At 50.9% G+C, this 21,894-nt stretch overlaps 1 protein-coding gene across 3 annotated transcripts in view; it reads left to right on the top strand.

Annotated features, from left to right (window-relative positions):
* Positions 1-21,894, top strand: part of EPN2 (epsin 2) — an 80,603-nt gene that overhangs the window by 39,823 nt on the left and 18,886 nt on the right. For 2 of the 3 annotated variants that reach the window (XM_081162329.1, XM_081162330.1), the window contains 3 exons: positions 18,190-18,302; positions 19,588-19,680; positions 20,619-20,796. In XM_081162329.1, coding sequence (XP_081018455.1) covers positions 18,190-18,302; positions 19,588-19,680; positions 20,619-20,796 — 384 coding nt within the window. Of the gene's footprint in view, positions 1-1,282; positions 1,454-18,189; positions 18,303-19,587; positions 19,681-20,618; positions 20,797-21,894 lie in introns of all 3 variants that reach the window. The other variant, XM_081162328.1, reaches the window with a different exon arrangement.

Raw genomic sequence — 21,894 nt, 5'->3', positions numbered from 1 at the left:
ACGAGAATTCTTGGTGAATTGTTTGTGTGGTGGGGTCTGTGCTGGGTGGGCTGCTCTGTTTTCTCATTTTGCATATCAGATTGCTCTAGGCCCAAGGTTCAGAAGAGGTTTCAGGGAACAGAAGTGGAGTTCAGGGCGTGATGACAGCTGATCTCAGTGAGCAGTGTTGACATCCTGGTTGCTTGTTGAAAGTAGCCCTAGGAATGGGGCTCTTCACAGTGAGCTGTTGAGACAGGTGGCCCCAGTGCCCTTGGGGTGGGCTGCAGTGGGGGATGCAAAACTTGTGTCTTTTCTCTGTTAAAATAAAAGTGTAGGTCTCCATACCCTTTCTTTCTGGAATCAGTAACTCTATGTCAGCTAACAGAAAACTTTTTTTTAAAGGAAGTTGTTTGTAGTTTGATGAACCCGGCAACCCTTGCTCAGTCAGTAGTCTGCTGATATTTCCTGCTTTTGCAGGTTTCAATTTGACATTGTATAGGCACCAGTAGCATTTTAAGAAATGTATCAAGTAGAAGATTTGCATAGTAAAGTCAGACTTCCTGCCTCTAGGAATTGTAAATTATTATCAAGCTGGGAGAGGTTAGCCCTTTCTCATCCCATCTTTTCCTCACTTAGTTTGAACTCTGCTTAAGCAAAGGCTGTGACCTTCATGAAGGCCCTTGAAAAAAATATAACCTACATCTGCGGAGGTCTCCTTCCAGGCTGGGGCACACTAGAAAATAAAGATTGCTCTTTGGGAAGTAAAGGTGTTTGTTTCCCTCAAGTTACCTCTCTCCATCCCCTAGAAAGGTCCCTGTGGGTCGAGTTGGTCTCGTCTCCTTGGCTTCCTCTTTGGGAGGTGGCTGGAGTTGTGCTGTGTGGCCATCGGAGCTGTTCCTCTCTCTACCTGCCTTTTGCAGTCTTTGTTCTCAAGAAGCTGGAGGATACAAATCGAGGAGCTTAAGTAGTGTTTTCTTTCATCAGTAGTTTGTGGAATGTTCCAGGTGCAGGGGAGAGGTCGTTGAGGGTACAGGTGGGAACCTGGATGGGGCCTCTCATCACAGGTCCTGCCTGGCTTTACACCGAGCTGACTGCTGCTGCCATAGTCAGCTCTGGTGGTTTCTGGTTCCCTCAGACCTTGAGATTGAGCAGCATATTCAAGGTCAGAATGTGGTGGATCAGCAGGCTGTTCACTGCCTCTGAGAACGTCGGTCAGGAATCAGCCTCTGCTCGAACCTCGGCCACTTCCTCTCCCTCTAATGGCATGTCTTTTTCTGTGTGTGTGTGTGTCCCTGCCCAACAGCACCCGAGGCCTCGCTGTGCCCCCAGCATCGCACAGGGGCCCCGCTGGGTCAGAGTGAGGAGCTGCAGCCGCTGAGCCAGCATCACCCCTTCCTGTCGCACCTGGGGCTGGCCTCCCACCCAAATGGTGACTGGTCCCAGTCCTGCCTCACTTGTGACCGCGCAGCCCGAGGTGGGACGGCGGTTTGCTTTTCTCCTTCCTAGAAATGCTGGGCAGCTTGCTGGGGTGGGGTGGGTGGGGGGTGGTGCTTGTCATGTCAGTACAGCCAACTCTCTCCCTGTCTCCTCTGGACCTCATGGTCCAGCCTCCAGAAGACCCAGGGCCCTTTCTTCTTCTCCCCCTAGGAGCTTAAATCCTGGTCATGCTCCCTTCACACTGTGCCATGTCACTTGCTAGAAGTTCTGCCAAAGGCTTAATAGGGGAGCGGCTGTTTGGTTCAGGCATGGGATGGCTGTCCATGCTCTCCTGTGTCCCTGTGCCCTGAAAAAATTGGAGAGGACTCTGCTGGCTGCCAGACCCAGGTGCAATGGAGGACCAGACCACTTGGCTTGCTGAGCCAGAAAGGTGTGGTTTAAATCTCGCAGTGCCGGGCACACCCGGGAGGCCTCGGTGGATGGTTGCTGGAACCCATCGTCCTTGGTGCAGTGATAGTGCTGCTGAGGACAAAACGGGATTGTTTTTGCTTCTCAATTAACTGCTGTTCTTCCTGAAACCCCCATTACCATGGTAAACAGAGAGTTAGCTGTACTGTCTATTCTAGGTCACAGTGTTTGAAGACACCTAATTCAATGGGTAATTAAAAATGGGGCTTCTCTTTTGACTAATAATGTATCATGGTCAGAGACTACATACAACTGTTACAGGTTAAACTGGAAACAGATTTCACTGTTGTTGACAAGAAAATGCTCTCAATCTAATCTACCTTGGTCCCCAGTGGGCCCTGCTACAGAGGAGAAAGCTGTTATTGGAAGGGATACCGACAAAGAGCCTTTGTGACTCCCAGTAAGGTGTGGCCAGCCTGTGTTCAGCCCTGGGAACAGTGACTGTTTATTCCCGCCTCATTAATACTGCAGTTTGTTGGACGTGGGCATTTGTGTGATCACTGTATTTAGCTCTCGGGTATTTTCCTTTGTACCCCCGAACAGTTCATAGGGGACTTTGTAAGGAGGGCCAGCTTTACACTGTGTTCCCAAGGAGCCCCAAGTGTGTGCTGAGCTGCAGGCCTGCCTCTCCCATCAGATCTCTGGGACTGTTCCCAGCGGGACCCTGGGGTCCCTAGAACTCCAGGAGCTCCCTTTTCGTGTTTCCCAGGTTCTACCCATGTAGTAACTGGCAAGGTCTGTTGTGAGCTCAGTGGTTAGCTGCATTCACCTGGCCCTCCAGCTCTTCTGGTGGCAGGCTGGCTCTCCTGGGACATTGGCATATTAAAATCAGGCTGACATGCCCCTTCCACTTCCTCCCTCTATGCTAGGACCAGACACCCTGCTCCACCAGGCCAGTCTCCCTCTCTGCATCTTTGCCCTGCAGTTCTTTCACTTGGGGCCTCCCGGCACCTCTGGCACATTGCTCAAGGTATATGGCCCATGTGGATTTTTCTTCTCCTTCAGCTCTGGTAGAAATTAAGGATAAAAATGAGTTTGTTTGATAATTTCTCCTGCCCTAGATGGGTTTTAGGCAAACAAGTGTTACTGGTGTCTGTTTCACCCTTCACCGTTTTGTGTGTGCACTCCCCTCCACACTTCACACTCTCCGTGCACATGTACATTCCCCTCCACACTTCACACTCTCTTCATGATGGGGCTGCATCGCGGGGCTTCTGTTCTTAGCATCTAGCAAAGTGCCGAGTGTAAGGTAAATGCTAACATATGCACATTGGTGGACTTGCTTTGAACATACTTGCTTGTAATCCAGCAGTGGAGAAGTTAGACTGATGCCAGCCATCCAGGAATGGTCTGGTGAAATGCAGGCTGGGATTCAGGGGTGACATTTGTGAGAGGCACACTTAGGACCCCAGACCCCTCAGGGGAGGCCTGGTGGACACAGGTGCAGACTCAGGGCAGGGCAAGGGAGGCCAGTTGCCAAGAGGATCCCTTCGTGGGAGAGCCAGCATCATGGGGAGGCTCTGACGCTTTGGCTGCTATTCTTACCCACAGCAGTGGTGGTTGAGGAGAGCTGCCTGCTCCGTACCGTACCCATTTACCCTCCCTGTCTCCTCCCTCTCACCTTCCACAGACATCTAGAGGTCTGATCTTGGAAACCTCTCCAGTGCTCTCCTGCATCTCTGGTTCCATGGCCTCAATTCACTACCAGCTTTCTGATTGGTTTCCTTGCTGTTAGCCTCCCCATTCTTATTCACCCTCCAACTTGATAAATCATGTCTGATCCTAGGTCTCAGAAAGCTCCTCTGGATCCCAGGGGTCCCCAGAGGGCCCAGCCCAGCGCTTTTGGCATGGCAGACAAGTCCCTTTCCTAGTGGTCCTTGGTTGCCCTCTGCCAGCTTGGGTCTGCTGAGGTCTGCCTTGGGGCACCACTCGCAGTGAAGTGTGCCCTATCTGCACTCTGGCTCCCGCGTTTCCTTGTTCATTCAGCAAGGATGTATTCATTCCCCACTGTGTGCCAGGCACTGTGCTAAGCGCAAAACGGAGCTCCCGCCATTACTAATGGGAAGAGAGACAATAAACATAAGACATACAGCACATTACGCGATGAGTGCTTTATGAAAAAGCAAACAAAACCCAAAGCAGCCTGGCCGAGCGTGAGGAGTAGGGAAGGTGGTCTGCAGTATTAAGGGGGGTGTCAACAGCCTCTTTGAGAAAGGCATGCTAGAGCAAGGATTGGAGGGGGAGGAATGAGCTGTTGAACATCTGGAAAAGCATTTCAGGCAGAGGGCTGGAGCAGCAGTGCAAAGGCCCTGGGGTGGGGGTCTGCTCAGGGTGTTGGCAGAGCAGGAAGGGGAACAGGAAGGCAGCCAGTATGGCAGGAACTGCTTGAGGGAGAGTGGTTGGTGAGGTCAGGGTAGGCATATAGCAGAGGGCAGGCCTGGGGAAGGGTAGGCCTGCTTCTCAAACTGACTCATTTCTAATCCATCTCAGACTGATACTTTTGTATCAGTGTTTAGGTTTTATAGCAATGTCAGCTTGCTATAAAAGTTTGTGAATGCTTTTCCTCACTTTATTTACCTTGTTGGGTACCATATGCTAACTAGACCGGTATAGGGCCTTTGGGTCATTGTGCAAACCCTTTGGCTTTTACTCAGTGAGCTAGGGAGGCAGGGGTGGGTTTAGAACCGAGGGGGGACTTGATCCGATTTAGGGATGAGAAGGCGTAGGAGGACTCTGGCTATGTTTGGGGCAAGGTGGGCCCAGGAAGACCAGTCAGGAGACCACTGCCCTTATCCAGGTGGGAGATGAAGTGTCTAGATCGGATGGGGCTGTGGAGGTCTGGTATATTGTAAAGGAGAGCAATGAGACTTGCTAGAGGGCTGACCCTGGTGAGAGGAGTTTGGGACAGCTCTGATGACTACTGACTCAGCAGCTGGGGGAAGGAGCTGCCGTCCCTTGACGGGAGGGTGCTGTGAGTAGAGCAGTTTGAGCAGAGGTGGGATCACGTTCTAGACACATTGAAGTGTCTGGAAGGCTTGCAAGTGGAGGTGTGGAGAAGGGCTGAGAAGTCTAGGGCTTAGAAAAAATTCTGGGCTGAAGATGCCTTCAGCACTCTGGCTCACCTGTCACTCATGCTCACATAGTGGCGTCCATGTTCCTGGTGAACTGGCTGCCCTCCCTATCGAGGCTGGCTCCTGGGCTCCCCTGCACTGCCTGCCTCACTTGATCTTGTATGAGTAGTCAGGACTGCTGTGTGCAGGTGAAGCTGTGGGGCCTGAGAAGGTCTCTCGGGCTGCGAGGGGTTGGGGTTTGCCCAAGACCACACAGACAGGGAGCCAGCTTGGATGGAGCAAACAGCCCACCTGTCCCCCTACCACAGGCTCTGTCCACCCTCCCACATTCTGCAGAGCCAGTCATGGCACTCAGCAGGCTGTGGATAATTGTAGATGTTCTTGGGGCGGCAGGAACCCACATCAAAGGCTCCACATGGGGGTTGGGAGAATTGCCCTGTGAGTCAAGGTGGAAGCCTGGAATATAAAGATTGCTGCTGTCCTCTGACATGGATGCTCCAGGGTCCGGAGCTAGACCTCCCTTCCCGGCATCTCTGCTCCTGGGTTTGCCTACATGGAGGAAGGGGCTAATGACAGAAGGAGAGAAGCCCAGCTCGTCCTCTCAGCCCCCTTGTGCAGCTCCCTGGGTGGTGTCCAGAACCCAGCCACACTTGCCTTGCTGTAGCATGACGGTGTCCGTGGGCTGGTGCCTTGGGCTTCTGGCGAGGAGATCCACTGCCAGCATTCCCATTCTTAGAAAAAGAAGAGAAAACGGAAGGAAGATGGAGAATTGGAAATCCTCGTTGCCCTCGGATTCCCTCGAGTAAATCAGAACCAACCTGAAGCCCCAGAACCGAAGGGCAGTGGCTGCTTTGCATAGTCTCTCAGGCTATCCTGATGGATCCCCTGCCTGGTGGCACCTTCAGCACTCTGGCTGATGCCAAGAAGCCATCTGTGGGTGGTTCAGGTCTGCTTCCGGGGGACATCAGTGCTTCCTTCAGGCCAGCCTTTCATTCCGGCCAGGAGCTGGCCTGCAAGGCAGCCCTCATGCACCGTCCGCAATGACCTGTTAATTAGAGGGTGCGCCCATTTCACCCATTTGCCCTGCTTCTCTAGGAAGGACTGCAGCTGGCAGTGCCAGAGGGTTAAATAGGTACCAGAAAGAGGTGAGGCAAACAGAAATACGCAGGGCAAGGGTCCCATGTAACTGCTGGAGATGAATCCAAATTTGGCTTTGAACTTCTCAGCCACCAGCACCAAAGAGGACAGCTTCTCTTTAGTTGCTGAACAAGAGCCCAGTGAATGCAGCCCACACAGGCCTTTGCTGTGGGCGCTCTGTCCTGGCTGACCCCACGGTCTACAGCACAGTGTCTCACCTAAAGTGCAGTGATGGATGGCTCTCCCACTCCCTCCATGGAGATCAGCCATTCTTAAACTCGTAAAGAGATTTGGAACACTTCTGCGTGCATCGTTTCTTTCCCACATGTGCTTGAGAAGGCCCCGAAACAGCCTGCCCTCTGGGCCCTTGAGGGAAGCGGATTCTCCACAGCATGGGCCCCTTGGGTGAGTAAGAGTCGCTGTGGCACCACCTCTGCCAGCCAAGCTGTGGGAGTACAGCTGGAGCATGGACTGCCACGGAGAGAACGTTTCCGTAAGAATCAGGCCTCTGAGAAAGGGAGTCTTATATAGGTCTGTTTTGAAAATTTGAGGATGTGGGGAAATATATTAATTGCTTTAAAAAAACAAACCTAGCCAGCATGTGGCTCAGAAGCCCTCCTGGGCCCTGGCTGGTGTTCTCAGTGGTTAGAGCACTGGCCCCACACACCAAAGGGTCTCTGGTTAAGGGCACATACCTCTGTTGCAGGCTTAATCCCCAGCCCGGTTGGTGCACATGCGGGAGGCAGCCAATCAATGTGTCTCTCTCACATCGATGTTTTTTTTCTCTCTCTCCCCTCCCTCCTTCCCTTCTACTTTCTCTAAAAATCACTGGAAAAAATATTGTTGTGTGAGGATTAACAACAACAACAAAAAATTGCCCGGCCGGGCATGGCTCAGTGGTTGAGCATTGACCTAGGATCCCGGCGATCCGGGTTCGATTCCCTGTCAGGGTACATGCCCGGGTTGTGGGCTCGATCAATGACTCTCTCATCATTGATATTTCTATCTCTCTCTCTCCCTCTCCTTTTCTCTCTCTGAAATCAATAAAGATATATTTAAAAACAACAACAACAAAAAAACCCAAAAAATTTAAAAGAAAGAAGAAGCCCTCCAGGGTGTGGTCTTGGAAGGAGCCTGGGTCAGTTGAGGCCTCTGCGGAGCATGAGAGGTGGAAGGGAGTAAAGCTCTGAGGTGCAGGGATGAGGTACACTGCCCAGGAAAGGGGTCACGGGACATGCTCAGGGCTGAAAGGTGGTTGGTGGCTGCTGGTCAGGTGATTCCCTGGTATCGGGAAAGCCTAGGGACAGCAGCCCTCAGGTGCCCTCCACTTGGCTTTGGGCTGCATCGTGGCATTGTTTTCTGAGGGGTATAGACTAGAAGCTGGGAGTGAGATGGGATTCTTTTGATAGCCCGTTTTGCTGGAGCAGATAATTCTTTGGCAGGCAGTGAGTCCCAGGGCAGAGCAGGTGCTGGGCTGTCACCCTGAGCCTGCTCTGGAGAGAGTTAAATCTCTTCAAGTGGAAAATAGGATCAGAGAGGGAATAGGTCAGTGATGCCAATAGACACTAGAAGGTGGCAGTTTCATTGACACATCTGTCCGAGGGTTAAACATTAAAAATGCTCATTCTTGCCCAAGGGCTTGAGCCTTCAGTGGGATCTGACTGTGCCAGGGTGAGGCTGCTGGATGGCTGAGCTGCTCCAGTCAGCAGTTGCCCAAGACGGCCAGAGGCGTAAAGATGGTCCCTCTGCTTCTCATGCTGTCCTGAGGAGGTGGGCAGGACAGGTGTTGCTGATCAGGACACTGAGATGGACTCATTACCCAAACCCACTCAGGCATAGTGGTGAACCCAGGCTTTCTACAACTCTGGTTCTCCCACTTTTCTATTTAAAAAAAGGATTTTTTAAATTGTTGTTCAAAATGTTTGAATATATAGTGTGCAGGCCAACGCTGTAACCACTGAACCACACAGGCCAGGGCTGAGCTGTTTTTTTTTCTCAAAGCATTTCTTTTTCAGGGTTGCAGTTACATTGTAGATGCAACTTTACATCCCTTCTTTCTATCTCACAACGTTATAACAGAAGCATTTTCTCACATCTCTGCAATCCTGTAAACTTTTTATTTTTCTTTCATTTTGTAAATCCTCACCTGAGGGTATTTTTCCCATTGCTTTTCAAAGAGTGGAAGGGGGAGAGGAGAGAAACAGAGATATCAATATGAGAGAGACACATTGATTGGTTGCCTCCCACACGCGGGGATCGAGCCTGCAACTGAGGTATGTGCCCCTAGAACCCGGAACCCTTCAGTCTGCGGACTGACACTAACCACTGAGCCAAACCGGCCAGGGGCAATCCTATAAACTTTTTAACAGCTATACTCAGCATCCCACTGGGTGAAGGTTCCTAAGTCATCCTCACCTGATATTGGACGGTCACAGCAGACAGCCCAGCCGTTTCAGTGCCAGGGTCCTGCTGCCAGGATAGAGCCCCAGCTGTGAGGTTTTGTCGTGACCATTGACTGTGGGTAAAGCAAGCAGTCTCTTAACCTGGAGAGGAATTAAGACCCAATCAAGACCCACATTCCCCAAAGGCAACTGTACTAACCAGTCTGATCACAGGTCTGACTAGTGTTCCATGAAAACAGAACGAATGTAATGTTTTATATTATGCAGGTAATAAAACAACAGTATTGTACAGGTGTCATCCATAGCCACGTGACATTTTCAAAGCACAGTTTTCAAAATGTTAGTTTGTTCATTTCCTCATTTTGGTCCCTGTGTGCCAGAGCTGCCACTTGCAGTGAAGGGGCTCACAGCTGGCCAACTGAGGCCTTGCCGGAGGTGGACTCTGGCCCAGCAGAGGAAGACACATTGACACCATGCCAGGTGTAGTGCTGGGAAGGGCCGGGCAGGCGGGGCAGGGCACCTGCAGTGTCCACTGTGGCCTCAGAGGCTGCCTTTCAGTGCGGTCCTCACCACTGGGTTCCCATGAGAAGCAATTACGGTTATGCAGTCTGGTTTTTCTACCTTTCTGTGTGCATTTTCCAGGCTGCTTCTTTCACAGTTACACTTATTTCAAAAGATCAAACCTTAGGTAGGTCACTGACTTCAACAACTTTAAGTCTTTTAATCTGTGAAATGGGGTTAAGGATAGCACTGCCTCCTGGGTAATGGTGAAAATTACGGATACTATTATGTGCAGTACACATCTGCCCTGCGCAGAGCGCAGGCTCCATAAGCAGTCATCACGGGCAGGTCAGAGCTGTGTTTAGGTTCGCATTGCTGTAAACAGCACTGTGGTGAATGTCTTTGTTTAGAAAGCTTGCTTTTCTAAGGATTCTTCAGACTACGTCTTCAAGGTAGGAAGGGAGTTGAGATTAATGGGAAAAGTGTATGAACACCATTCTGTCTCCCATAACGTGGCAAACACTCCCCAACCCCTTGTGCCCATTTGTAGGCCTCCAGCCCTGGACTTGCTCAGGCAATAGTCCCTGAGCCCAAAATGGGTACTGTAATTCTTTTTAAGGTCATTTTTAATTTAATGGAAATTGCTGTCAGAACACTTATTTTAAAAGTGAGTTTCTTGTTTATAAGTATTACTCTAAGACAGCGATTTTTAACCTTTCTTATCTTGTGGCACACAAACTAATTACTAAAATTCTGCGTCACATCAGAAAAATATTTTTGCCGATCTGACAAAAAAAGTAGGTATAATTTTTTGTTGTTAATCCTCACCCAAGGATACTTTTCCATTTATTGTATTTTATTAATTTATTTATTTTTAAATTAATTACTTTTTTAAAAATATGTTTTTATTGGTTTTTAGAGCGAGAGGGAGGGAGCAAGAGACATAGACTCATCAATGAGAGAGAAACATCGATCGGCTGCCCCCTGCACAACTGGGGACCGAGCCCACAGCTGGGGCACAAACTGGCAACCTGTTGGTGTGTGGGCAATGCTCCACCACTGAGCCACCCCGGCCCAGCTCTGTTGACTTTAGATAGAGTGGGAGAGAGGGAGGAAGGGGCGGGTGAGGGGGAGAGAGAGAGAAGCATGGATGTGAGAGACACATCAACTGGCTGCTTCCTGCACGTGCCCTGACCAGGGCCAGGGATCCAACCTGCAACCCAGGTATGTGCCCTTGACCGGGAATCAAACCTGAGACCCTGTGGTGCTCAGGCTGACACTCTAACCACTGAGCATCACTAGACAGGGCTTAGTAGGTATGATTTTGATTCATTCACACTGGAGGGCTGTTGGTTGGTTATTGTAATTTTTTAATTTGACAATCTAAGGGAAAAGAGGTCAGGTATTGCATGTTTTAAAAATTCTTGCCCAAGTACTTCTGCCTGGAGCCTGCTCCTGTCCCTCCTGCCTGAGGTGGTGTGGAGCAGAGGGAAGAGCTTGCTCCAGTCCAGGAGCTCAAATCATCTTTCAACAGATTTCTCTCCCACTGGACCTGGGTCAACTGAAATGTTGGGGGTGAAGAGAAACAATCGCTATTTTTTCTTTTTTATCTGGTAAATAATTAAAAGAAACCCTCCCCCCCAAAAAAAAACTTCTTGCCCAGCTGGCATGAACCAGGAGGTCACGGTTTGATTCCTGGTCAGGGCACATGCCTGGGTTGCGGGTTTGATCCCCAGTAGGGGGCGTGCAGGAGGCAGCTGATCAATGACTCTCACCATTGATGTTTCTCTCCCTGTCCCTTTCTCTCTTTGAAATCAATAAAAACATATTTTTTAAAAAAAATACTTGCTGCATATCTGTTGAAAATCGCTGCCCTAAGAAACTGCTATAGGCATTTAACTTCTTTAAGTTTTGATTGAATTAAAAATAGGTAAATTATGTCCTTGTTGAAATCCTTGCCCCCCTTCTGGCATCTGGCATTGCTCTGGCTCTGCCTCCTTGCTCCCTGGGTTTCCGCTTCTGTGTTTATAAATGGAAGTGGCAGCACCAGTATGGTAAGGAGTCTGTGAGGTTTGCCCTTGGAAATCACAACCTTTGTTCTCACTGGGAACTGAACTTGAAAATAAACTGACAAGTGTTTGAACTCCGCTCTGTGCCTAGAACGAGGCCGGTGTGGCTTCAGCCATGTTGGGGAGAGGGCCAGACTACAAACGGCAACTGTGAGGATACATAGGTGGGGCTGCAAGGAGCACAGATGCCCGCTGTGTGCTCGAGGAGTGCCTGGCCTGCTCTTGGTGCCTGGGTGGGGTGGAGTGGGGTGGGGTGGGGGTGTCCATGGCAAATGAAGCCAGTAAGAACCCCTGCCCTGTGATGTGGAGTATTCTAGTGACACCATTGGGGACGTCTTGCTAGAGAAGACAGCACTGGAAGTGACACAGATGAGGGCATTTCTCTTTCCTGAGGAGCAGAGGGAAAATGGACAGTCCAGGCTGGAAGGAGCTGAAGGACTCTAGGGACTGAGTGTAGGCTGTTGAGACAAGTGCCCAGGGGCAGGATGGGCTAGTAAGCAGGGCTGGGCCAGGTGATCGCCACTAGGAAATGAAGAGTCAAGAGCCCAGGGGGGAGACGTCCATTCCCTGCTTGATGAGGATGCCCATTTCAGTGTGCACGGGGGGGGGGGGGGCACTGAATTGTGCTCTGGGATAGTCTTTGACCTGGTAGCTTCCCAAGGATACTGCAATGAAGTGGAAACTTGGGGGCTTAGAGCAATGGGTTAGGCCACCCTTCTGGAGGCCAGAGTCCAACACCGGTGTGTGCAGGCCCATGCTCCTTCTGAAACCTGTCCAGGAGAACCCATTGACTTTTCCTAGCATTTGGTGGTGGCTGGCAACCCTTGGTGTCCTTGGCTTGCAGCTGCAGAGCTCCAGTCCCTGCCCCCATCATTACATGCGTTCTTCTCTTGTATGTCTGCACCTGTGTCTCTTCTCTTGGAAGGACACCAGCCATATTGGATTAGGGGCCCACCCTACTTCAGTGTGACCTCATCTTAACTAATTACACCTGTAATAGTCCTGTTTCCAAATATGGCCCCATTCTGAGGTGCTGGGGCCAGACTTTCTCTCACTAGCTAGGTGACCTTGGGCAAATCACCTCACTTTAATCCCTCAGCCATGGTCTGTAAGTTAGGGGCCAGTACTCCTCCTAGACCAAGGGTTCATTGAGATGCTAGTAATGGTATAGGTGTCATGGGCCGGGCGCTGGACTAAGTGCTTTTCAAATATTAACTCATTTAATCCTCTTAGCCACCCTAGGAGGCAGGTGCTCTGTCTCCATTCTGCAGATGAGAAAACTGAGGCACAGAGAATTTTCTACCTAGTCCAAGATCACGTGTTGAGAAGTGTCAGCGCCCAGATCTGAGCCCAGGTGTTCGGACTTGCTCTCCATGCTGGGCTGCCTGTCTTATGCTGAAAACACTCCACCTAGGTTGACCAAGGCAAGACACACACACACACACACACACACACACACACACACACACACACACACACACACACACACACACAGAGAGGAATGGGCATGGTTCCCTGAGGGTACAAGCCAGAAAGGCACACGCACACACCCACACATGGAGCATGCATTAAAAAGCTCTTCTGGGTGGAATCACAAGAAAATGTCAACAGCTGTTTCCTCTGGGGAGAGCAATGGGGAGAGGAGTGGCTCTCACTTCCTTTCATGCTGAAGTGTTTAAAGAGGTTCTACCTGTCAGCACGTGAGCCTGCCCCTCCTGAAGAGTGAGGGCCACCTTGGCCACACCTGACCAGGTCAGTCCCACATCATCTAATACCTAGTACACAATTTTGCCTGTTGTCCTGAGAGTGTCTTCGAGCTGATCTGTCTAAACTGAGACCACCCAGGACCACCTGTCCCTTTAGTCGCACTGCTGTGAATTCTCATGACCCTAATGCACAAGAGACTGGGCAGTTGTCCTGCAGTGTCCCTTGGCCAGGCTGGTTCATGCGCTGCCGTGCGCAGTGTTTGGCTTATTCCTCACCCTGCACTTCCGTGAACTGGGGAACAGACCCAGGGTCTGGATTGGAATCAAGTTAGAGGTGTTGCCAGGACCGTCGTGGGTGGTGGGATGGTGTCGTGTGACAGGCAGGGGTTGGCAGTGGCATCGGGTAGCCCCCCTTGCCGCCTGAGAGTAATCTGGGTGATGGTACTTTGTTACACTTCCCATCTTGTGCCTTCCTTGCTTTTCCACCATGTATTTATATCTCTTTTCTCTTTTATTTCACCCAGGCCAATCTGAGCTTATTTTCTCATAATTTCCCTCATTAAACTAAAAGCAGTCTTTCCTGCTCCCCTGTGAAGTGGTAAAGTGAGGCCTGGAGCTTCTCCCATGGGGAACAGAGTGAGAGACCTCAGCGCAGGCCCAGCTGTGGGCAGGAGGAGACTCAGCAGCTGAGGGCACTGACACAGGAAATGGCCTGTACAACCACAGGAAGATGTTGCCATGCTGAGGAAGACCCAGCAGGCACTTCACTGCAGTTTAGTAATGAGGAAGGAACGTCAGTGGGCTGGGGACCTGGTCACTGGGGGCAGAAGCTGGCCTTGGGCTCGTTGTAGCCTCCCAGCCCCTCCCTCAAAGGACCACAGCAGCAGAAAGAGGAGGGTGGAGACCAAAGCCTGGTTGAAGCCACAGTCCTGTCCCCATGAAGGCCTGGGCCACCACAAGCTACCCATTTATGGTTTCTACTATGTGAGATAGAAAGTAGGAGTGCTCCAAAGAGCTCTGGTGCCCAGGTGGCCTGGTGGTCATGGGATGGAGCAGAGAGCAGTGCCAGGAGGCCAGGCACAGCCTCTGGGGAGAGCCAGCCATGTCTTCGTCACTCCCAACACGTCCAGAAGTGCCACTGGTCTCCATTCCACAGACGAAGGAGGGGTCCAGAGAAGTGGGACATCTGCATGTGGTCTCACTGCCGGTGGATGGTGGTGACAGATCCCAATCTGGTGTCCCTGTCAGCTGACGGGCAAAGGGCTGTAAGTGGGGGCAGCAGTGCTTGACCCCAGTTCAGTCTCGGGCCCTGAAGCCTGGCGACCTTACATTCTCACTGAGATGCTGGCTGGGGACACATGGACGTGAGGACCTCGGCCTGCGTGAGGCCCACATACCTGAGAACTTTACCAGATGTGATGCTGTCACCTGAAAGAGCCATCTGACAGTTTCCATTAATCAGCATGTGGGATTGTAGAAGCTGCTTAAGTACTTTCTAGGAAAATTGCGAAACCTGGCCGATGAGAAGCAGCAATTTCCTGTTTTCCTGTTACCTTGACTGCTTTGCTTGTTTCTTTCAAACTTACCCCAACTTGACCAGCTGAAGCGTCTTCGTTAGGAAATCTTTCAGTCTGTCTGGGAGCGTGTTTGGATCAGAGGACTCCCTGTAGCACAGGGCCAGCGTGCAGGCTCGGCCCAGGCAGGCCGTGGAGCAGGAGGCGTGCGGCGCGGGCCAAGGTCCTTCTGCGCTGGGAGGTCCCCGCTTCCCCTTCTCTTTAGGGAAGTAGTGGGCTTTTACAGGCTTTCTGTTCAGCCTCTCCCCTCAGGCTTTCTCAGGCAAGGTGGCCGACAGAAAGGCTGAAAACGAGGCCTTTGTTTCTAATTCTCAGCCAGAGCAGGGGTAGGCTTCACGCTCTCCCAGGTGGGGTCTTGGCGGCCGGAGAAGGGCACGGTGCACTTGCGCCTGCAGTGGTGAGCGTACATGAACAATTTCTGTTCTCCCCCCGAGGGGCTGGGCGAGGAAGCACCCGGCTGACCCAAGAGCAGCCAGGTAGTCTCTCAGGCACTGGCTTTTTCCACAGGTCCCTGTGAGTTGTGGACCCTCACATCCTCGGAGTAGGGCCAGGGCCACACTCAGGTGGTCAGAGGGTCCATTCAGGCCCATCTCACAACCGCGTCTGTGTTCCCTGCCATGTGCATGGGCACAAGAGGCCCTTTGTGGGGCCGAGATGCTGTCTCTGTTGGATCCTCCTCACAGCTGAGACCTCTGTGCAGCTCAGCTGGTACTCAGGGCTGGTGGCTGTGAATTCTGCCATCTGCGGGACTGAGAGTTGGTGCCTCCGTTCATAAAGACCACAGCATTTAGGGGAATGCCCCTTGTCTTTAATTCCCACATTGATGTGGGAAGCTATTTCCGTATGTGGGGACTGTGCAGTGCTCTGACCGCATCACTCATGGTGGATAAGATGTGTATTTGCCTCTGAAGCCAGTTTGACCTTGCAGATGTGTGGAAAGGCTCAGAGGACAGGGGCCTCGTTTCTCCAGAAGGCGCTGTTCGAGCCCTGACCCATTCATCCCTGGGCGCCTGAGTCGGGCCTGTGGCAGTGCTGCCAAGCGCTGCTTTCCCTGCCAAGATGAGGCTCAGTGTTCAGAGCACTTTGGGGGATATGGGGTAGGATATGAGGTGGTCTTTTTTCACTCATCATTTCCTTTGGTAGTAAATGAGGGGTGTCAGATGTGCTGTGTTTGTTACAAACGGAGTGTTTGTGAAGCAAGCCTCAGAGATTCTTTACCAGGAAAGAGGCTGGGAACGGGCAGTCCGGGTGGTTGTGATCAGTTGAGGAGAGTCCCCCAGAACTGTCCCCCACCAGCATCCCGGGAAGCATCTGGCTTCCTTTGTTTCCACCAATTGAATGGAGACGTCTTTGCTTCTAGAGCACAAGGAAGCCCAAACCTAGGTCCTGTGATGGGCGTGAGTGATGTTTGAGAACAAAACCAGCAAAATATGTACTTTTGTTTTGAAATAAAATTATTAAGATGGATTTGAGGACATTTTGGTACTATCTAGCTTTATTTCTAAAGAAATGCTTTGTAAAATATTGTGGTTATGCACTGCTGGGATTCAACTTGATTTTATATAGAATAATATATATTTTTTATAATGGCAGCTTTTTTTTTTCTCAATTTCATGTAACTTAGAGCAGACATGAGGCAATTAGTTGCTGGATTTTTTTTTTTTTTAATCTTTGGTTGATAATAAATCATAGCAAACACACTGTGCTTCACACCACTGAACTGTTCTAAGTGAAATCTTGCTGCTGTATGTTTATGTTTTTCTTAATTGTGTGACAGAGCAATGCCATTTATATTTATAGTCTCCTAGCCTGCACTGCCCAGCCCTCTGCCCGAGCAGCCCCTGCAGCCTCACCTGGTTCTTCTGTGGGCTACCTCCTCAACCTTGACTGTAGGTAGCCCTCTTCTCCTGTCTTATTCACTGCAGCCAGAACCCAGCCATCTAGAAACCTCACCTGTCAGGAATCACACCTTTTACTTTCTCCCAGAGGCAGATCCTAAGAAGGGAGTTAAGATTGGAGATTTAGGCAGAAGCAGGATTTGGGCGAGTCCTGGTGATTGGGTTTGTTAGAATGGACGTAATGAAAGAAGGAAGCAAACTAATACACAAGTAAAGCATTTTAACAGTTACCCATCAGCCATGACATTGAACCCTCCACCTTCTGTCCATCCATTCATCCACTGTGCATGCAGAGACATCTATTCATCCACTCAGTGGCTGTCTATTTGCCAGCTGCTCTGTGGACCTTGGTGAGTGGATGGGATAGTGAGAAGACAGGCCTGGGCCTTCCCCAAGTAGTGTCCCTTCTTCCATGACCTGCTGAGTGCAGAATAGGGGCGAGTGCTGTGAGCGAGGCGGGTGCTGACCCTGCCCCAGCTGGGAGGGCCGCCCTCAGGACCTGATGGGGAAGCGGAGTGCTGAGACCTGAGGGAACATCATGCTGAGGCCCAGAGAGAGGAGAGTGCGGAACCATCAATGGCAGTGGTTCCAAACCTCTTTTACATGGCAGACCTCCCTTTGAGAATTCCAGAGAAGCTGGGGGCCGTCTCCTGGGGGGAGGGCAGAGATGGGCATGCACTGAGGCACACACTCCCAACGCTTTATATCTAATTTCTGGAGGCACCTAGACTCCCTGATGCACAAGCACCCTGGTAGCCTGTAAGCCCCAGCATTTTCTGCACGGGAGGCCCAGCCTCACTGACAGTGTGATTGTGTGATCACTCCTGTCCTTAGGGTTTGCTATGTCAGCTAGGAATTCATATCTCATCCCTTCAGTGAAAGCTGTCTCTCCAGGAGCTGCTTACAAGACTTCAAATGAGCATTTGTTTGTTTTTTCAAGTCAGTGTACAGTTTTACTTAAAAAAAAAGTTTTCGCCCGGCCAGGCGTGGCTCAGAGGTTGAGCGTCAGCCTAGGATCCAGGTGATCGGAGTTCGATTCTCGGTTAGGGCACATGCCCGGGTTGCAGATTCGATCCCCAGTCAGGGGCGTGCAGGAGGCAGCCGATCAATGACTCTCTCGTCATTGATGTTTCTATCTCTCTCTCTCCCTCTCCTTTCCTCTCTCTGAAATCAATAAAGATATATTAAAAAAAAAAAAAAAAAAGTTTTCAGGGTTACTGCAGAAATGTTTGGCTTTCATTTTCCATGATCCTTACAGCCATGAGATAAAAAGTAAGATTCTTTTGCTGGGGAAGTCTCAAGTTGCATTCTTGGTCCATAGGTGCCTTGCACTTGCTTGACTGATGTTTTTTTAAATCCTCACCTGAGGATATTTTTTCCATTGCTTTTCAGAGAGAGTGGAAGGGAGAGGGAGGAAAGAAAGAGAGAGAGAAACATCTATGTGAGAGACACACATCAACTGGTTGCCTCTTGCATGCTCCCCGGTGGGGCAGGGAGTGAACCTGCAACCCAGGTACGTGCCCTTGACCTTGACCAGGAATCGAACCTGAGACCCTTTGGTGCATGGACCACGCTCTGACCACTGAGCAGCACCGGCCAGGGCTGACTGATATTCTTTGATCCAGCTTTTCAAGAGCTATACTCTCAATCTTTTGAAAAATGAGTTCTTTCTTTGAAGCAGTGCTGCTCTGCACTGAAAGCTGAGGTTCGAGTCCTCGGGGGGGCCTGACTGCTGGGTGTGTGCCTGAGGCATCTTTTCTCGGTTGGCACCATGTGGCAGCTGTGAAACCACGTTTGACATTACTTGATTTAAATCACGAAATACTTGCAAACCTTTCGATCCCCATATTGTTGGGCTATTGCCAGACCTTGTGGATGTGAGATGCGAGGCTGTGGTTTGACTGGGTAACTACTGAGCTTGAACCTGTCCTTTGCCTTTCCCCACAGCCACTTCCCCTCGGGTGTCCTCTGAGCTGGAGCAGGCCCGGCCCCAGACCAGCGGAGAAGAGGAACTGCAGCTGCAGCTGGCGCTTGCCATGAGCAGAGAAGTAGCTGAGCAGGTTGTGCCCAGGCCCATGGTGTGACCACCCTGTGCTGGGGGGGCGTGGGTCGCAGGGAGAACAAATGCCTGCCCTGTCCTCACGCTTTGGATGTGCTTTTTAAGACATGACTCATGTTGCCACCAGTGTGTTTTGTCACCTACTGCCTCCAGTCAGGGAAGGCGTCCTACGCCAAGTTACATTTAGGAAAGGTTTTCAGGGAAGTCATGGCCAAGGGACAAACCACTCAAAAGTGCTTCCCAGAAACACTTTGCAGACGTGGCCATGCCTCGGGGGCTCGTTCTGAACAAGCTGCATGTCCATGGCCTCCTTGACTGCTGGCGTATGGGCTCACTATCAGGCTTAGCCCTGAGATGCTTGGTAAGACGAATCAACAGCCTCTGAACACCGGAAAAAGGGGAGCTAGAGGAAGTGCTCCAGGAGTAAGAGGGCTTACATCTGGGTGATGGAAGTTCGTGTAGTTTAATTTTCCAGTTCCCATCTTTAATAAATGAGCACGTCTTTAAAATGGAGGAGGAGGGAAAGGATGACTAGCATGGCCTCTTAAGGCTGCCAGCGCTTCAGGTGCAGTCACCAGGTCTGTCCGCACTGACTTCGGTTAGAAGGACACGTGGGGTCAGGTGTTGCGAGCAGTGGGGTGCAGGTGGGGGATCTTCTCAGAAGTGGTGTTTAGAGACAGGTCAAATACTACAGACCCACAGGTGGAAATACAGGTGGGTCTCCTGGTCCGTTTTAGTGAATACCATGTCTATGATTTATTATATTTATATAATGAATTTACTTATATTTAATCATCATTTAAAAGCTAGGATGACCCAGTCTTTTGCAACGGAGGCTGTAATGAATCATTTTTGTTAGGAAGCTTAGGAAGCATACAGTCATTTCTGGAAGTGTGCACAGTGGGAGGGGTGATTTATGATTTTCTCCTCTTTTCCTTTCTGGGTTGTCAGGGTTTTTAGTTTTATAAGGAGACATATTGCTTCTATAATTGGAATTATAGAGCCATTTTCATTTTGAGAAAAAACATTTTAGAATAAGTATTCCTTTTCCCTGATTTGTGTTGCCTGTACCCCAGTCTCCCTGAGACCCCTACACGGGTGGAACCCACATGCGGTATGTGGGGGCTGAACTCACAGAAGAGTCACTGTGTCCTGCACGTTGCTTCCGAATCCTCTTTGGAAATAACCTGTGATGCAGGCCTGCATTTCCTGGCTCGGGCTGGGCTGCTTTGCTCTGAGTGATGCCGCTGCAGTCCCACCAGCTTCACTGCCATTGTTTTCCACAGGAAGAGCGCCTCAGGCGGGGCGATGACCTCCGACTACAGATGGCCCTGGAGGAGAGCCGGAGAGACACCGTTCAAGTTCCAAAAAAGAAAGAGGTGAGTGCTTCGTTGGGAGGTGGGAGTATAGAGGCCTCCCCGCAGTTGTTGCTGTAGGCCCACACCCACCCACAGTGTACGTGTGCCACATGTGCCACGTGTGCCCTTCCACATGCCGGTGTCTCTGCATTCCGCAAACAATCCTGAGGCCTGTGGTAAGCAAGAGGGAGGTGAGGATGGAATTGAAAATACGTCCACCCAGGACATGACTGCCTCCTGAGACCACCTGGGACAGATGGACCTGGGCATCCCCTATCCCCTGCTGACCTCAGTCTCCCTGTGAAGTAGCAGAAGGTAGAGCCACCTCACACAGTTATGGTGGCTGCTAGTTACATAAGCTAAGTGCCAGGTGCTCTGGAATAGTATTCTGCACAGGGTCAGCCCTCACTAGTGCTAGTGGTCCCCGCTGTCATCATTTCTGTGCCAGGCTTCTAGCTGCGGACCTCAAGGTGACCAAGACATGGCTCAGCTCCCAACAAGCTCATCATCCAGTCAGGATTCAGCCCCTCCTACCACAGGGCTCAGGGGCTCCAGTGGCCTCCCATGTTACAGTCCCCAAGGTGTCCCTGACTGCAGCCTTTGGAGCAGGAGAGTGGGGCAGCCCCCAGGAATGAGGGCCCTGGATAGTGGCTGGCAGGTGGGGACAAGGCGAGTGTGCGTTCTAGAAGGAGGAGTAGGCCTGGGGAAAGTTGGCGTCATTCAGGAAAGCCCTAGGACTGTTTGAAAGAGGGCAAGTCATTTGGCACATAGTAAATAGCTCTGTGTGGCTATGGTGATATTGGGGGGCAAAGGGGCATAGAGACAGGCTGCTCAATTTCTGAGATCTTCTGGCCCCTCCCAGGGGGCCTCTATTCTAGTAAGAAGCACAGGCAATACTTATGGCTGACATGTGTATATTTCCTGGCATAAAACCTGTCCCCTTCTCTTTGTCTCAAAAGCCCGGCTCCTACCCACAGCAAACCACTCTGTTGGATTTAATGGACGCCCTCCCTGGCTCAGGTCCTGCTGCCCAGAAAGCAGAGCCCTGGGGCCTGTCCGCCTCAGCTAACCAGAGCAACCCTTGGGGGGGGCCGGCAGCCCCAGCCAGCACTTCGAACCCCTGGCCATCATCAATTGGTAAAGATCCCTCATCTTTCTCTTGTGTGTGCTCGTTGAGTGGGTGAGGGACAGCAGGGGAGAGCTGCTTGCTTTCTCACCTGGCAGAGGCAGGAGTGTGTCTGGTCGATGGTGGTGGGGGTCCAGTCCAGGCTTCTTCAGTCCCTGGCTGTAGCATCTACCAGGCTGCTACTCTCCTGAAGACGAGGCACAGCACACTCTTTCACTCCATTTTGAATGGTTTCCTGCTTTTTTAGAGAAAGGCTGCCTTCCTCTCTACTGCCCACGTGCATCAGAAATGGCTTATCCCACCTCTGGGATAGTCAGCTCTCTCAGCCTCAGAACTGTACCCAGCACCCAGGTTAACAAACTATAATGCACAGCATGAAACATGTAAATCAAGTTGCTATAATTAGCTGGCAATATGACGTACTTAACATGACTGCTAATGAAAAAGGGATACATTTGCTGTCACTCTTTTTACTCATTATTTAATGCAATCGTGAATCAGTTTACTAGGCTAAAGGAACATTTTAAAGTTCTGTTTAATGCCAAATATAAGGGAATTTGTCAAGAGAGACTGAAACATGAGTGTAGCGTGATTGGGTGAAGATCTTGGGGACTTGGGTTTCCGGATTGCTGGGCGCCGGCTGACCTGCAGACTTCGTGGTGGCTTCGCACCCAGCCTGCACTCAGGAAGTGCAGCACCACCTCCTTCTCAGGGCACTGAGCCCTGCATCTGTGGGTGAGCGGTGAGTTTTCTGTCTAGGAACTTTGAATTGTATATTTTGTGACAACTTGCCTATATCTGTTAGTGTCTCTGTTTCCCCAACTAGAACCATCTTTTGTAGTCAGTTGGGTTCCCTGGATGTTTGCCATAGTGTACCAAATGCCAGACTATCCTGTCATGTAGGGACCCAGACACAAACAGGTGGTAGTCCTGCCCTCAAGGTTCTGGGCAGGTGTGGGCAAGATGGGAACAGCAGCATAGTAGCAATGTGTGTGCACTGGGCCTTGGTGGCAGTTGAGAGTATCCTGGGGCAGGCTTAGCTCAGGAGGTGGGGCTTAGCTCAGGAGGTGGGGCTTAACTGGAGTTGGGAGTGGGGGGTGTGACAGGCA

This window comes from Miniopterus schreibersii (genome assembly GCF_964146895.1).
Source record: "Miniopterus schreibersii genome assembly, chromosome: 16".
NCBI classification, from domain to species: Eukaryota; Metazoa; Chordata; class Mammalia; order Chiroptera; family Miniopteridae; genus Miniopterus; species Miniopterus schreibersii.
The sequence above is the reverse complement of the archived record's forward strand: the minus strand, read 5'-3'. Positions and strand labels throughout refer to the sequence as shown.